This window comes from Mytilus trossulus, chromosome 2 (assembly GCF_036588685.1).
Source record: "Mytilus trossulus isolate FHL-02 chromosome 2, PNRI_Mtr1.1.1.hap1, whole genome shotgun sequence".
NCBI classification, from domain to species: domain Eukaryota; kingdom Metazoa; phylum Mollusca; class Bivalvia; order Mytilida; family Mytilidae; genus Mytilus; species Mytilus trossulus.
The window spans coordinates 45,947,783-45,964,358 of NC_086374.1; the positions used below are offsets into that span (position 1 = coordinate 45,947,783).

The window sequence follows — 16,576 nt, forward strand, 5'->3', positions numbered from 1 at the left end:
TAGTGTTTGATTGAGAAATGAATTTTGATTGGTTAGAATAAAATTAGAAACAAACATGACTTCCAAAGCACATGCACTCTCACTGAAAATCTTAGCAGAATGTTCCACAACAAAAGCCCGAGCATGTCATATGACACTTCCCCATTCTATTGTAGACACTCCTGTTTTTATGCCTGTTGGTACACAAGGAACGTTAAAGGGTCTGTTACCTGAACAATTGGAGGAGTTAGACTGTAAAATCATGTTAGGAAACACTTACCATCTTGGTAATAGACCTGTAAGATGTTTACTATGTCGAATGATACAACATTAATTTGGAAAACTAATAGATACATGTATCTCAAATAGTGATTGATTGATACATGATTAATTGAGAAAAAAAACATGAGATAGGGATAATAAAAACTTAAAGAGGGACAAGTCCTACAAAACAAATTATACACAGAAATAAAGAATGAAACCCTTATCCCTCTGAGCATGTTTGTATGCATGTATTTGTCTGTGAACAACATGGTTAGCATTCCAAATCTTGAGTATGACAGCAAGGAGAAGAGTTGGAACTTTGGACCCCTTATGCAGACTGATTCAGACTAGGGAAAATTTCCAAATTTTATATAGTCATACATAGGGACAAGTTTGGACATTTAGTTTCTGAACTTGTAGATGAAGAAGTTTTTGGCACAGACTGCACTATTCAAATTTTATTAATCTCATACACAATGCTAATATCCAAAGCAAACCCCAGATTTCAAATTTAAGTTGATGTAACTGGAACCACACATTTTATTTTATTTTACCTTACCATTTCCTCAAGTTACCGTATTTGGTTTGTGTATTACATCTGGTAAGCAGATCAGTGTTACTTTCCACACAAATTCCTGAAAAAATTATATAAATAATTTTGACATTAGGCACAGAACATTTACATTTGTTGATAGTCTTGGAAATTATTTTTTTTAGAAAAATGTGGAAGTTTGAATGCATTTCTTTTATGCAAAATATTTAAAATTTACAGTTAATTCACCAGTATGTAACACTTTTCTTACAAAATTATATTTTATCTTTTTAACAACTTAAAAAAACTGATTCTTATTTCAGGGTCCAGAACTATTAGAAAAAGCTGGAGGTCTTCATAAATTTATGAATTGGAACAGATCTTTACTGACAGTAAGCTTATATTCATATCATAATAAAACATTTTTAAGATACCATGATAATTGCAATGGGTTGGTATTAGCATGCTTTAGAGATTGGTTTATTCCATTGTTATATCAAATACCTAACAGTTAACATGGTTTAATTTTTAATTGCTTCTTCTCTGCGAAGCACTGGACATTTAGGAGTCTTTAGAAAAAAGTCAGACTAAATTAATGTGTTAATATGAGGTGACATGTTTTATTGCCAACTTTAACATGGGGATACATGCAGAACTTCAAAGATCTGGAACAAAGTGTTCCTTATGTGCAAAGAATGTTCATATTCATATAACATTTATATGTTCTTTTCTTGATCATGTTGATTGTGGTTGAAAGATAACTTCTTAAAACATAAAACATGATTAAATGAAAATAATTGCATTATTGAATAAGTCTTTAAAATAGAACAATATAATTATCATACTTGAAACATATTTGGGTTTATCACCATGATCAAAGGCATTTATTAAATTTGTGAAATGATATACATTAATATGAATAAAGAAAAATGCACACAAGTTAATTTTGTATAGGATTTAGTTCATACTCGTTAAATGTGCATGTAAGTTGTGGTTTCAAAACTCAGCAAAAGATACTAATAGCTGTAGGCTTTTAAACTAACAGTATTAAGCAGGTTTATGATATTGATCACTACAGATAAATTAAAAGAGTGATGCTTGATTTTTTGTAATTTGTAACTTTTATTTTGCAATGTTAAGCAGTGGCGGATCCAGAGGGGGGGTTCCGGGGGTGCGCACCCCCCCCTTTATTTTTGCCGATCAATGCATTTGTATCGGGACATATGTTTTTCACCCCCCCCCCCCCCCCGTTGCCCTGGGTTAGCACCCCCCCTTTCGAAAATTCCTGCATCCGCCCCTGTAAAGTCATTCTAAATAGTCAATGGCTTTTAAAGATTTCTTCTGCTTTTAAAATTGTCTTTTATTCAATAGCTTCAAATATTGTCTGTTATTCAATAGCTTCAAATATTTTCTGTTATTCAATAGCTTCAAATATTGTCTGTTGTAGTCAAATGTATCTGTAATGACCATTTCCATTAATTTTTAATTTTTTATATTTGTGATCTGCAAATGAAATTTTTCCCTTATTCTTCCAACTTGTCATTATTCAATAAGAGTTATCCTTCTTTTTACAGGACAGTGGTGGATTTCAAATGGTGTCCTTACTAAAATTAGCTGAGATTACAGAAGAGGGAGTTAAATTTCAATCTCCTCATGATGGATCTGAAATGATGCTCACTCCTGAAAAGTCCATAGAAATACAAAACTCTATAGGTTGTATTTTATTTACGTTCCTATATACATGATTAATTCTAATTACTTCTATCATTCTTATAATCAGTAAATGTTGTACTGCTAACAACTTGTTTTAGACAAATTATGTGAATGAAAAAGAAAGTTAACTCTGGAATTAAACTTATTTTGACTTGTGAAATTTCGAAAAATTGTGCAGAATTTATCTTTGTTTCAAATAAGGGTATATATACTTGGCTCAGTTAAGTTTTATCCTGTCCAGCACTACAGACAAAATTTCACATTAAATAACATTGCATATATATGATAATAAGCATCACTGGAAGTTAACCAATCAAATTTTCACCCCTTTTTTCTGTGTACAAGATGTAGTATCCATGTAACCTCAAGTTTCCAAACCATTTTATAGAAAAAACAAAATAAAAAGATACTGCTGCTTTGACACATCCAAGATATAAGAATATGACTCAAAAATTTCTACTGCAATGAAATGTAGGATTAATTTTCAATGTGCAACTCAGATTTTTGTCCCCCCCCCCTTTTTCGTATGCAACTAGATGATTTTGAGGTACAAATGTATTAAGGTGGTACCAAACTCCTTGACTAAAATTGAATTTTTAATTTTCATAAAATGTTGTAATATTTTCTTGGACCCTTTGACAAAAATATATAAAATTTCAAAAAAATTGAATCACACACTTTCTCAGAAAAATTTCGTTTGATATATAGCAGTTTGACAAACACTGATTTTGATCATTGAAGAGCGTTAGATTTCTATAACTATACAATGTGATAAAAACAATAAGTGATTTTACAGTTATCTCCTTGACGTGTTAGGTACCACCTTAAACCTAGACATGTCAGACTTATTTTTGTAAAAGTTCTGAATGATTTACACTGAGAGAGAGTCTATGATTTGTCTAATGCACATTTATCTTTTCAGCCCTATATTATTTGAGGATGGATAAAGGCAAACTTCCAAAGTTTTTCAAATGTTAAAATTTCCACTAAATTCCTATTCTTACTTAGCAGGCATGGGGTAATGGTAATCAGTGTAATCGATTAAATTTTGCAGTGCAATCATATGTAATCAGTAATCATGCCATTTCTGATTACAAGTAATCATAATGTAATCAATCACACTGCAAAATACAGGTGTAATTATTACTTTTAGAATACTTTAAGATTACATTCATATGATTACTTGCTGATTAGAAATCTTGTATATATATGAAAATAGTTTTGATAGATAATATGAAAATAAGAAAATGTAAAGCATGAATAAAAAGTCATGAAATTAGTATTTACTATGATGGTTCATTGTTTAATGTGATGAATTGTATCATCTATATAAAAAGTTTTGTTTAACCAAGTGTTTTATTTTGTTAACAGTTTACTAAAGGAATTTACCTTTCCAATGTTTAGTTTTAAGATTTAGTTCTTATGATACAAGAATATGACTTAAAAGCATTTTATGTTCCTTGATTGAACACTGATATTAACTCCCAATTTCATATAAGTTTGTCCAACATTTTGATAAAACTACATTGAAATCCAAATGCAAAACAAAACACCATTTACTCCCATTTTCACTTTGATGGTCGACATAGATGAGCCAACTTAATTCAACTTATTTCAAAATGGAATTTAAAACTAGATTTAATTTTTTTACAATTTGAATAAATTGACTTTGATACTATAAAATTACTGTCAAATTTCATAGTTACCTCTGTCAACGTATATTTGTTCCACCTAACAGAAGTTCCAGTGGAAACTTTAATATAAACAATGTCATAATACTTGCACCTGTTGGAACAAATATTTTATACTATTTATTCCGTAAGGAACATCTACTGTTATATTTATTCCTGTGGAAATAATATTCCAGAATAGTTTTTCCATTTGGAACTTATATTATGAAGGAACTTTTATTCCGTGACACCTCCCTTTGATCACATCTTTCTCATTTTGTCAATGTCTTTAAATATTTCTCTACATCTCTATACATTTAACCTTGTTTTTTAATCTGTCATATAGAAGCTTTAGGATATTATTGTAATTGGAATAAATGATTATTTTTTTATTTTTTTTAAAATTTAAAGCCTTTTTTTTTTAGGAGCTGATATAATTATGCAACTTGATGATGTTGTTCATAGTTCTACAACTGGAGAAAGACTAGAAGAGGCCATGTGGAGGTAGCATTTATTAATTCTATCACATTAATTACTGATACTGATATTGTTTGTAGAAACAAAATTCCTGATGTTCAGTAGTTGTTTGTTGATGTGGTTCATAACTGTTTCTCGTTTCTTGTTTTTAATAAAGATAAAATAGTTGGTTTTCCTGTTTGAATGGTATTACACTAGTCATTTCTGGGGTCCTTTATAGCTTACTGTTCAGTGTGAACTGAGGCTCTGTATTGAAGACTATACTTTGACCATACCTTTTACAAATTGTGACTTGGATTGAGAGTTGTCTCATTGGCACTCATACCACATCTTCTCATACAATGTATCTGTAGATATAGCATTTAATAAATTAATAGGAATCCATACAATTATTAACCAAGAGCACATTGAAAAGGCCAGGATGAAAGGAAAATTATTTTTTGATGTTTGACTGACACCTGATATTTTCTGAAAACATCAACAAAAACATATATGTAGAAAATTTAATTAAAGGTCATGTCTAATATTGTCTGCAATTGATTATTAAACAATAAGGTGCGATTTAAGACGGAAAAAAAGTAACACCAAAGTGTTAAAGTTGACAGCTTTAAAAAAAAAAAAATTATATATAACTTTGGTGACATGACAATACTTATTCATCTTCAATGTAGATGTGTTAAAAAAATGACAAAAATAGCCACCTGATCACACCGATATATTTTTAAAAAGCCAAACACTACATTGTAATTTAATTGGTTGATGGTGGGAAGGACAATAAAATACCTGTAACATATTATTTTTAGAAAATTTCTTTAGATATATTGACTGCAATGTTTTTATCATAAATTTATTTTTCTTTCAGGACAATACGATGGCTGGATAGATGTATTAAAGCTCACAAAAGGCCACATGATCAAAGTATTTTCCCAATAGTTCAAGGTGGACTAGATCCTGAACTTCGAAAGAAATGTGCTTATGGTAATATATCTAGGGTCATATTATAAGAAAGGTGCTTGATTAAATGGGTTAAGAACTAAGTTTATTTGCATGTCTGTACAGATACCATCGTTTGGGTAATCAATTTAAAAAAATGTGTCAATTATCCAGCCTGCCAACTAACATGGCAAACTAGTCTAAAAATAAAACACAGTAGTAAAAAACAAGTACTGTCAGTGTGGACTTATTAACTTTCGTGAGTTTAAATATTCAAAGAAATCAAATTGTGTATAGGATTGTATAGAGAGTGTAGCAAAACCTCAAAATCCAGGAAAATTGATATCCATGAAAATAAATGAATCCACCGTATAAGCCTATTATCTTGAGCAAAAAACCTTAACGGGGAGAGAAAAAATGACTGGCAGAACTGATTTAAAGGAATTTCAAGATCTACATACTGTTTATTTTGGCATGTATCATGTTTTCAGTCTGAAGAATCTTCATTGGAGTTATTGCTCTTTAATGATAATTTAAACTTATTTTCAAGTTTCTATCTTTTTATATTGAAAACTATAATAGATAGATGACGAAAAAAACAAAAATGATCTGCAGGACAAGATCTAAAAGAAAGTCAATGTTGCAGAAAACATTAGTAGACTGATGCAATTGCTATTGAAATATATAAACCATCATAACCAAAATTATCAGTTGACACCATGGAGGAGTTATGACATATTAATCACAATGTTTTGGGAACTTTTTTAGATTTTTTGGGGAAATTTCAAAAAGCTGTAAATAGCAAAAATAAACAGAGTGAAATAAGATTGATAATAAGTTAACATGGCTAAAATTGTTTGTCACATCCTTAAAAGTGTTGCCCTTGAATGGTGATTATCATCAGTATTTGTGTTTTATGTCAAAACTATAGCAGAAAGCAAGAGAAACTGTCAAAGCTGATTAGCAAATAAATATATTTGTTAGTAAGTCAGCATGGCTAATATTGTTGTTTTTGCCTTAAAAATATTTTTGTATTTTTATGAATGCAGTAGGAGGTAAAGAAAAACTGTTAAAGTAGAATGTTTGCAAAATAAAATCTAAAAATAATGTTTCTTCACCAAAAGTCATTTCAGGCTCAGAATACTTCAAAGTCATTCAGTATCTTCTACTGACCAGACATGTGACTATACCTTCTCAGCATACAAACAGACCATAGGTCTTTTATTAGTCAATGAAACTTTGTACTTTCTCTAGTACATGTAATAATATGTGTAACATCTTTAATGTCACAATGGTGACATAAAGTAATCTTACAGTTATCTTAAAGTTGTCAAAAGAACTATTCTCCAAACATTTTAGTGAATCTGATCTTTGCATTGTTGTGATGTTGTTGTATGAAATCATTCAATTATTAGATTAATCATTATCATAATATTTTGTTATAAGGTATCTTGAGAAATGTGTTCATAATATGTTTTTTTAACATATGGAAAATGTCTATAGTTTGTATCATACAATATGAAAATAGTATAAGTATGATACAATTAAAGCAATCACATGGAAGGGTAATCAAACACAGAAAAAATAAGCGATAAGAAAATTCTAGAGAGAAATATGCATGCTGAAACACAGCTAAAGTTATATACATATTGTCATACACAAAATATAACAAAGGGAATTTCCTAAACTGGGCAATTATGTGGCCACAACATGCAAATGAGAAATGATTACCATCCACAAAAGTTGAACTGTTAGCTATCCTTCATTTTAAAAAAGTGTGCTAGGATATTTCTGTAATAGTAACATACTGCTGAATTAAGTCCCTTGTCTTAAACTAATCAGAAATCTTCAAACAACTGTATACATGTATTACTCTCTTTTGGTTATTTTTGTTGTAAGGTTGTTATCTCATGACATTTACCTCACATGTTCTGTTAATCATACTAATGCAATAACATAAACGGACCAATTTTTCAGCCCCAGATGTGCATTTCAACAATTAATGTCTCTTCAGTGATGCTTGAGGCCAAAATAATTTACATGCTTGGATCTTTAAGCCAGTTTGGTCTTCTTATAGCACTAATAATGCTTTGAATTCAATATTTCTTCTGTTTTAGAATTAATAAAAAGAGACGTAAATGGTTATGCTATAGGAGGATTGAGTGGTGGTGAGGAAAAGCAAGATTTCTGGAGAATGGTTTCACTGTCTACAGACATTTTACCTGATGATAAACCAAGATACTTGATGGGAGTAGGGTAATGCTCATTAACATCCTTTTTACCCTAGACTTATATTGGCCCTTGAAGTGAACAAAAGCTCACAGTACCAGTACATCTTTTTTGAAAAATATTGACATGTTTTATGATCTAGTGGGTCAGGGGGAGAAGTGCAAAGCTTGATTGTGCCCCTGATAATAATGTTGTTTTATAATCTAGTAAGGCGGGTGAAGAAGTGCAAAGCTTTATTGTGCCCCTGATGATGATAATGTCATGTCTTATGATCAAGTGGGGCAGTGGAGAAGTGCAAAGCTTGATTGTGCCAATGATGATTATAAGGCCACACTTAAACATATTTTGGTTTGCCCAAACCCTACCCAAAGGTTGAGACATTGGGTAGGTAGGTAAGCATTTTCTTTTTTTTTTTTCAAAAAAAGAAATTGTAGTATCAAATGTTTATTAGTCTTCATGCCTATTTGATTAAAAAAAAACTTCTTCAAATCAGGACAATAAAAGAATTTGAGTAGGCAGCTTTTTTCTGGGTAGGTATCATTTGGGCAAACAAACCTATTATTTATTATGGCCTAATGTTATGTTTTATGATCTAGTGGGGCAGGGGGTGGGCAAGGACTGATGGTTTAACTCTGTATTAACTATTTCAGATTTGCTGTAGACCAGGTTCTTTGTGCAGCTCTAGGATGTGACATGTTTGATTGTGTTTTTCAGATTTGCTGTAGACCGGGTTGTTTGTGCAGCTCTAGGATGTGACATGTTTGATTGTGTTTTTCAGATTTGCTGTAGACATGGTTATTATTGCAGATTAAGGATGTGACTTCTTTGATTGTGTTTTTCAGATTTGCTGTAGACCTGGTTGTTTGTGCAGCTCTAGGATGTGACATGTTTGATTGTGTTTTTTAGATTTGCTGTAGACCTGGTTGTTTGTGCAGCTCTAAGATGTGACATCTTTGATTGTGTTTTTCAGATTTGCTGTAGACCTGGTTGTTTGTGCAGCTCTATGATGTGACATGTTTGATTGTGTTTTTCAGATTTGCTGTAGACGTGGTTATTATTGCAGATCTCAAGGATGTGACTTCTTTGATTGTGTTTTCAGATTTGCTGTAGACCTTGTTTTTTTGTGCAGCTCCAATATATGACATGTTTGATTGTGTTTTTCAGATTTGCTGTAGACGTTGTTGTTTGTGCAGCTCTAGGATGTGACATGTTTGATTGTGTTTTTCAGATTTGCTGTAGACGTTGTTGTTTGTGCAGCTCTAAGATGTGACATCTTTGATTGTGTTTTTCAGATTTGCTGTAGATCTGGTTGTTTGTGCAGCTCTAAGATGTGACATGTTTGATTGTGTTTTTCAGATTTGCTGTAGACCTGGTTGTTTGTGCAGCTCTAGGATCTGACATGTTTGATTGTGTTTTTCAGATTTGCTGTAGACCGGGTTGTTTGTGCAGCTCTAGGATCTGACATGTTTGATTGTGTTTTTCAGATTTGCTGTAGACCTGGTTGTTTGTGCAGCTCCATGATGTGACATGTTTGATTGTGTTTTTCAGATTTGCTGTAGACCGGGTTGTTTGTGCAGCTCCATGATGTGACATGTTTGATTGTGTTTTTCAGATTTGCTGTAGACCTGGTTGTTTGTGCAGCTCTAGGATGTGACATGTTTGATTGTGTTTTCAGATTTGCTGTAGACCTAGTTGTTTGTGCAGCTCCATGATGTGACATGTTTGATTGTGTTTTTCAGATTTGCTGTAGACCTGGTTGTTTGTGCAGCTCTAGGATGTGACATGTTTGATTGTGTTTTTCAGATTTGCTGTAGACCTAGTTGTTTGTGCAGCTCCATGATGTGACATGTTTGATTGTGTTTTTCAGATTTGCTGTAGACCTGGTTGTTTGTGCAGCTCTAGGATGTGACATGTTTGATTGTGTTTTCAGATTTGCTGTAGACCTAGTTGTTTGTGCAGCTCCATGATGTGACATGTTTGATTGTGTTTTTCAGATTGGCTGTAGACCTGGTTGTTTGTGCAGCTCTAAGATGTGACATGTTTGATTGTGTTTTTCAGATTTGCTGTAGACCTGGTTGTTTGTGCAGCTCTAGGATGTGACATGTTTGATTGTGTTTTTCAGATTTGCTGTAGACCTGGTTGTTTGTGCAGCTCTAAGATGTGACATCTTTGATTGTGTTTTTCAGATTTGCTGTAGACCTGGTTGTTTGTGCAGCTCTAAGATGTGACATCTTTGATTGTGTTTTTCAGATTTGCTGTAGACCTGGTTGTTTGTGCAGCTCTAGGATGTGACATGTTTGATTGTGTTTTTCCAACAAGGACAGCTGTAGGTTTCCAAATTTACTGTGGATTAATTTTTTTTTGTGGATATCAATTTTTTGTGGATTGACGAAAAATTACATTTTGTGGATATATGATTTCGTGGTGATGCCAATCTCTGCAAACAAACATGTAGAAAATTTACAATTTGTTGAACATTTAAATTCATGGTTAACCTGTACCCAAGAAATCCACAAAATCGGTATCCAACGAATATTAATGAATCCACAGTAGATATAAATACAGAATCAAATTTTGTTTTCATTAACACATATTTATATTATCACTTAAAAACAAACTGTTTTATTGGAATAACTGTTGAAATCTGATGAACATCTTCCCACATGATTAAATTGGAGAAATTTGTTATTAATGGAATTCTGTAAACAAACATAAATTTCTCATTCTTAAAACAGTCCTTATAAGGAAAAAGATAAAAGTGACATTTGAATGGACTATATAACATTTTTATATTGGGCTGAAACTGTCAATATAAATGGTCATTTGCCATTAAGGTCATAAAAGGAATCCAAAATTAATTTGCATAAATGAAAATTACATCAACACCTCAAAAGGACACAGTTAAATGCAGTCATTAATGGTCTGCACTTGTATGATAACAAAGAGTTTCAAAAAGTGTTTTTCACCTATTCAAATATTTAACTTTGAACATGTTTGAGTTTAATTATAATCCTGTTGATAAATTTGTTTTTTTATAGCTATCAATTTGTTTAGGAATGTAGAAATAAATGCTCATTTTTCAGAACTTATCTGATTACCGTATTGGTTTCATCATTAATTCTGTTCTTTACGTCAAAATTAAAGTTTTTCACTGAGTATTTTTTTAAAGTTGAGATTTTCCTTTACCAGTTCCCACAAACTCCACAAAAAAATGGTTTCCAACAAATATTGTCTCTGAACAACAGGTGATTATTTGATAATATAAAGTTTTTATTAACTATGAAACCTTCATAGGCCAGTATAAACTGTTGGGGTTATACAAGGTTAACTATACAGGCTGACAAGACTTAAAATTTAATAAAATTGTTTTCTTTTAGAAAATAATCGTGTCTAAATTTATAAAATTTAATGTGTGATTGTTTAATTCAATTTTGCAGAGATTTGGATCAGCCTTGGTACCAAGTGGTCAGTTGAATCTGAAGTCGAAAATCTTTTCATCTGATTTTCGTCCTATTGATGATCAGTGTAAATGTTCCACATGTCAAAATTACACAAGAGCATATCTTCACACTATAGTCACCAATGAAACTGTGGCGTGTCATCTGTTGTCTGTACACAATGTTGCATATCAGGTATGGTATAATGTGGATTCACTTTGGCAGCAACCATTTAACTTTAGGGGGTGTTAAGGTTTTTCGACTGATTCAGTATTTTTTTTTGTGAAAAAAAACCATTTATTTTAAAGATATTTAAGCAATCAATCAAATTTTTTCTTCAAATTGTAACACTATCAGATAAATTGGAAAATCTGTGGGTTTTTTTGTCATCTACTTGACCTCCATATTTTTTTTCTACATCAAATTGGGAATCAGAATCTTCTTTTTTTTCAAGGAAAAAATCATGAACCTCCCCTTGAAGGTAAATGGTAGTATTTTCAGGAATTTAAATATGAATAAAGAATAAATTGTGTTTTAATGGATATTTTATTTCATGGTTTTGCAAAAGTCTGCATATATAGAAGCTTATAGAAAATTTGTACTTTGTTGAATAATTAATTTTTCAGGTTCAGAATTTAAAAAAAATAGAAGACAGTGCTTTGTTAATATCATGGTTTATTACAAGTTTTTATAAACCATCTTGTTGATTTTTTAAGAAATTACTTAAAACTAAGCTTCTGACTCCCATAGGAAAAGTTAACCTGAGATGAACTTTGCTGTTTGTTTTAGGTTCCTTTTGGTCATATAGTGCATAACATATTTAGGTATTTATACATCTCTTGCTTTCAAATGATTTGGATTGAGCATGACTGGCAAAGAGGGGAGCCTGCTTCAGACATGCTCCAGTGATTCCAGAAATAATCAACCCATTTTTCCCACAAAAGTGGGGGCTGGGCTTTTTTTAGTATATATTTGTAGGACTCAAAAGTATAATGGGGACGCTAAAGTGCAATGGCCACCCTAAAATGCGATTGTATACGCTAAAGTGTGATGGTCCACGAAAGTGTAGACGTACGAAACGCAGTTGGATTATGACGTTTACATTCATTTATACAAACTAAAAATGAACATGCGGAATGTTAGATTAGGAATATTTGATTAACATTTTTTACACCAAATGTCTATGACATAAAAAACAGTAAACGTATACTTATCCTGCTTCAATTCGAAGCGAACAGATACATTCAAATCAATGTTTATATGGCAGTTTTGTTAGTGATCCCCTTAACAATGCCGTCGATTTTAATGAAATGTAATGTCGGTAAAATAGAGATACATGTTTTCATGCATGATTGAACTATAATGTGTCTGCTAAAACATTAGTTTGTACTGTGCATTGTAGGAAAATAAAACATGTATTTTTACTCGCTGTGAAAAAGGAGAAAGCGTAACAAACATTGCGTTTCTCTGGCGATTAGATAAACGCTTATACAAATAAATATTGCATATTCCGAAAATGAAGGAATTTTGTATTTTTAATTTTCAATGACAAATGTAAGATAGGTTGTAACATTAGTGTGAACGGCAATCTACACCAATTATCAAAATATTCAATACGCTCCGAATTATTAAAATTTCATTTTACAATAAATATACTATTTTGCAAAACATAAATTACCAATTATTACATGGTTGGACTTGTCAATTCAGAAACAATCACTTCAGGCTACTTGTAAATTGCAAAGCCTATCACATATGTTGTACTTTAGCATAAAACTTTTACAAAAAGACTTTTTAAATCTCGATGTTTTATTACTTCGAATTTTACCCTTTGGACCATCACACTTTAGCGTGATGCACCATCATACTTTAGCAGACAAACAACCATCGCACTTTAGCGTGATACACCATCGTACTTTAGCGCAGACCATTACACTTTAGCGTGACCATTGCTCTTTAAAGTACCATCGCACTTTTGAGTCCTACATATTTAAGGTAGTACACTAAATTTGTTAAAAGCATAATGACAACCTTTCAAATTTGTGCACTTCTCCAAAAATTTCCTATGCTACAATGCATACGTTATGATGTCATTGTAAAAACCTATTGTTCAATAACGTTGTTTAAACAGATTAACCTCATGAAGTAACATAACACATAAAACAAATCTTCAGATTGATGTATGCTGAAAATGTATGTAAATTTACTATCATGTTATGTGCATTATTATATAAAATCTATTGATTGTTTGTATTAGTGGATCTGAATTAATACATGTGCCATGCATATCTTTTTTTATTTATATTTTGTAAGACAACTAATTATAACATAATTTTTCCAGTTGAATTTAATGAAGTGTGTCCACGATAGTATAAAAGAAGACAAGTTTCCACAGTTTATAAAGGCGTTCTTCGTCCAGCAGTTTCCAAACAAAGACTTTCCTCAGTGGGCTATAGATGCATTAGATTCTGTTAATGTTAAACTAAATGACAAGAAACCAGACAATAGCAAATCTTCAGTAGATTTAAAGAATAAAGTGACAGACTCTTCAAATATAGAAAATTCTAAAATATCATGATGTTAATAAATTCATTTGTATTACATATAGTTATTTTTGTACCACTCAAACATTTCTTGGAAATGTGGAGTCACTGATTGACCACTTAGTAAATAATTAATTTTTATCTACTGCATTTGCATTTCTTTCAACATAAAATGCTTCAACTATTCATTGTTTTATATTGCTAGATGCTTAAAAATAGGATACAATTCTTGCACACTCTATTCTGTTAGTATAAATCATTTTATTAATGGTTCCCAAGTAATACATAAGCCCTTGGTCATTTAAATTAACTGATACTCTGAGTAAACAATTTGTGCTGGAAACACCAAATCTAGTATTTTAATTTGTTGATTTATGTGTCTGAGTATGATAATTTTATGACCACAAGTCCTTATTTGTGTGTTGAATAACTGACCTTGATTCATGGTTCACCGAAACAAAACTTGACGATTGATGTTATAACATCAGTGCCCAGATCCACCTGTGTATGAGTATTCATGGTCAGTTATCATATACTGTTTATGAATGTTTCAAAAGTCTGTTTTTTTCTATAGTGTTTCTATAGAAAATTTAGGAATCTGGAGATTACATGGTTACCAAAGCTTTTACACAAGTAAACAAGAGGTGAAAGTTTGGTTGGTTAACTTCCAGTGATGGTTATTTTCTTATATGTAATGAAATGTTATGAGAATTTTTCTCCATAGTACTTCTCAGAATAAAACTTTACTCATGAAACAAAGATAAATGCTGTCCAATTTTTTTAAAAAGTACAAATTTAACAAAGACTAATGGGGGGAAATCAATGATGGTATTACACATCAAGAGCATTAGCTTTCTAACAAAATAGGGAAAATGTAACCTACTGTTCAAATTCCATTGAGTAAAGGTTAAATTTTTATGTTGACAATAGTTTTTAATTGGTTCATTTAACACACGATATGATAATATGTTAAACTTTCCTAATTTAGTTATTGTAAAAGTGACATACAAATATGTTGCTCTGATTCTTTGGTTTTTCGTCACTGAGGGTCATCACTTGACTGAAACAGGAAGATTTTAGCAAAAACATTTTTGTCAGCAGGTGTTTTATAAACAACAATTCACATGTGACTAAGCGTGATCAGAAATAAAGGTGTTGACCAAGGTCGCAAGAATTTATAGTTTGGCAGATGTTTCATCGACAATATTTGATAAATACATGAAGAGTGTTTTTAAGTTTTTAAGTCACACACCCCCAGTGAGCTTTTCCTATCATTAAGTGTCCAGCGTTGTCCGGTGTCGTTAACTTTTACAAAAATCTTCTTCTCTGAAACTATTGGGCCAAATTTAACCAAACTTGCCCACAATCATCACTAGGGTATCTAGTTTAAAAAATGTGTGCGGTGACCCAGCCAACCAATCAAGATGGCTGCCATGGCTAAAAATAGAACACAGGGGTAAAATGAAGATTTTGGCTTATAACTCTGAAACCAAAGCAATTAGAGCAAATCTGACAAGACAGGTTAATAAGTTGTGTATAAGTGTTTCAATTGCTCTGAAATTGCACCACAATGTTTAATACCATAAGTAGAAGATTGGGATTTATTTCAAGGGTTATGGGGCAAACAGTCTAGGAATTAAGGGACAAAAAGGGACCAACACAAGGATTTTTCTAGTTTCAGGACAATAACTTGTGTGTAACTGTATGGATCTCTCTGACATTGTACTACAAGGTTTCTTACTACAAAGGAAAGGCTGGAATTGAGTTGAGGGCTTCTTGCTCCAATGGGGGTTTCAATAACTTGGGGACCAAAAAATGAGCCCCAATAAGCATTTTTTTAGTTTCCCGTCAATAACTTGTGTTTAAGGTGGTATGGGAGTCTAAAATAAAATTATGATAGAATTTGTTCTTACTTTGCCAAAACGTAGTATCTATTGATATATGTTGAAAAATATAATTTAAATGATAGGTCACCGCGCATTTTCTCAAGCTACAGGACGTGAGAAAATGACACATTTTGTATGGATTATACAGGAAAAAACACCATTTTGTGATTAGAAACTAAACAAAATGATAGAATTGTTTAATACTTAACGAAAAGATAGCTTTTAGACAATGCTTTGAGAATATCAAAAGAAAAGATAGGGTCACCGTACGTTTTTTCTGGCTAAAAGACAAAATAGGAAAATTCCATGTAGAATCCTTCAGAAAATGCTCTGTTTTAGGGTTACCTCCCCTTAAAATGCCAACTAATTTTTGTTTTTTGTACCATCGCACTTTTGAGTCCTACATATTTAAGGTAGTACACTAAATTTGTTAAAAGCATAATGACAACCTTTCAAATTTGTGCACTTCTCCAAAAATTTCCTATGCTACAATGCATACGTTATGATGTCATTGTAAGAACCTATTGTTCAATAACGTTGTTTAAACAGATTAACCTCATGAAGTAACATAACACATAAAACAAATCTTCAGATTGATGTATGCTGAAAATGTATGTAAATTTACTATCATGTTATGTGCATTATTATATAAAATCTATTGATTGTTTGTATTAGTGGATCTGAATTAATACATGTGCCATGCATATCTTTTTTTATTTATATTTTGTAAGACAACTAATTATAACATAATTTTTCCAGTTGAATTTAATGAAGTGTGTCCACGATAGTATAAAAGAAGACAAGTTTCCACAGTTTATAAAGGCGTTCTTCGTCCAGCAGTTTCCAAACAAAGACTTTCCTCAGTGGGCTATAGATGCATTAGATTCTGTTAATGTTAAACTAAATGACAAGA

At 31.6% G+C, this 16,576-nt stretch overlaps 1 protein-coding gene across 1 annotated transcript; it reads left to right on the forward strand.

The window, feature by feature from the left end:
- Nucleotides 1-48: 48 nt before the first annotated feature.
- On the forward strand, nucleotides 49-13,835 carry LOC134707366 (queuine tRNA-ribosyltransferase catalytic subunit 1-like). Its single transcript, XM_063567072.1, has 9 exons — nucleotides 49-277; nucleotides 1,099-1,167; nucleotides 2,350-2,488; nucleotides 4,584-4,662; nucleotides 5,498-5,613; nucleotides 7,686-7,824; nucleotides 10,048-10,123; nucleotides 11,235-11,429; nucleotides 13,576-13,835. The coding sequence occupies exons 1-9, from the start codon at nucleotides 56-58 to the stop codon at nucleotides 13,810-13,812; spliced, it is 1,272 nt and encodes a 423-aa protein (XP_063423142.1). The 5' UTR covers nucleotides 49-55; the 3' UTR covers nucleotides 13,813-13,835.
- Nucleotides 13,836-16,576: the final 2,741 nt, after the last annotated feature.

Coding starts and splice junctions, on each gene's coding strand:
- LOC134707366 (XM_063567072.1), top strand. CDS start 56: ATGACTTCCAAAGCACATGCACTCTCACTGAAAATCTTAGCAGAATGT. Junction 2,489..4,583: donor AGAAATACAAAACTCTATAG/GTTGTATTTTAT, acceptor TTTTTTTTTTAG/GAGCTGATATAATTATGCAA. Junction 4,663..5,497: donor CTAGAAGAGGCCATGTGGAG/GTAGCATTTATT, acceptor TTTTTCTTTCAG/GACAATACGATGGCTGGATA.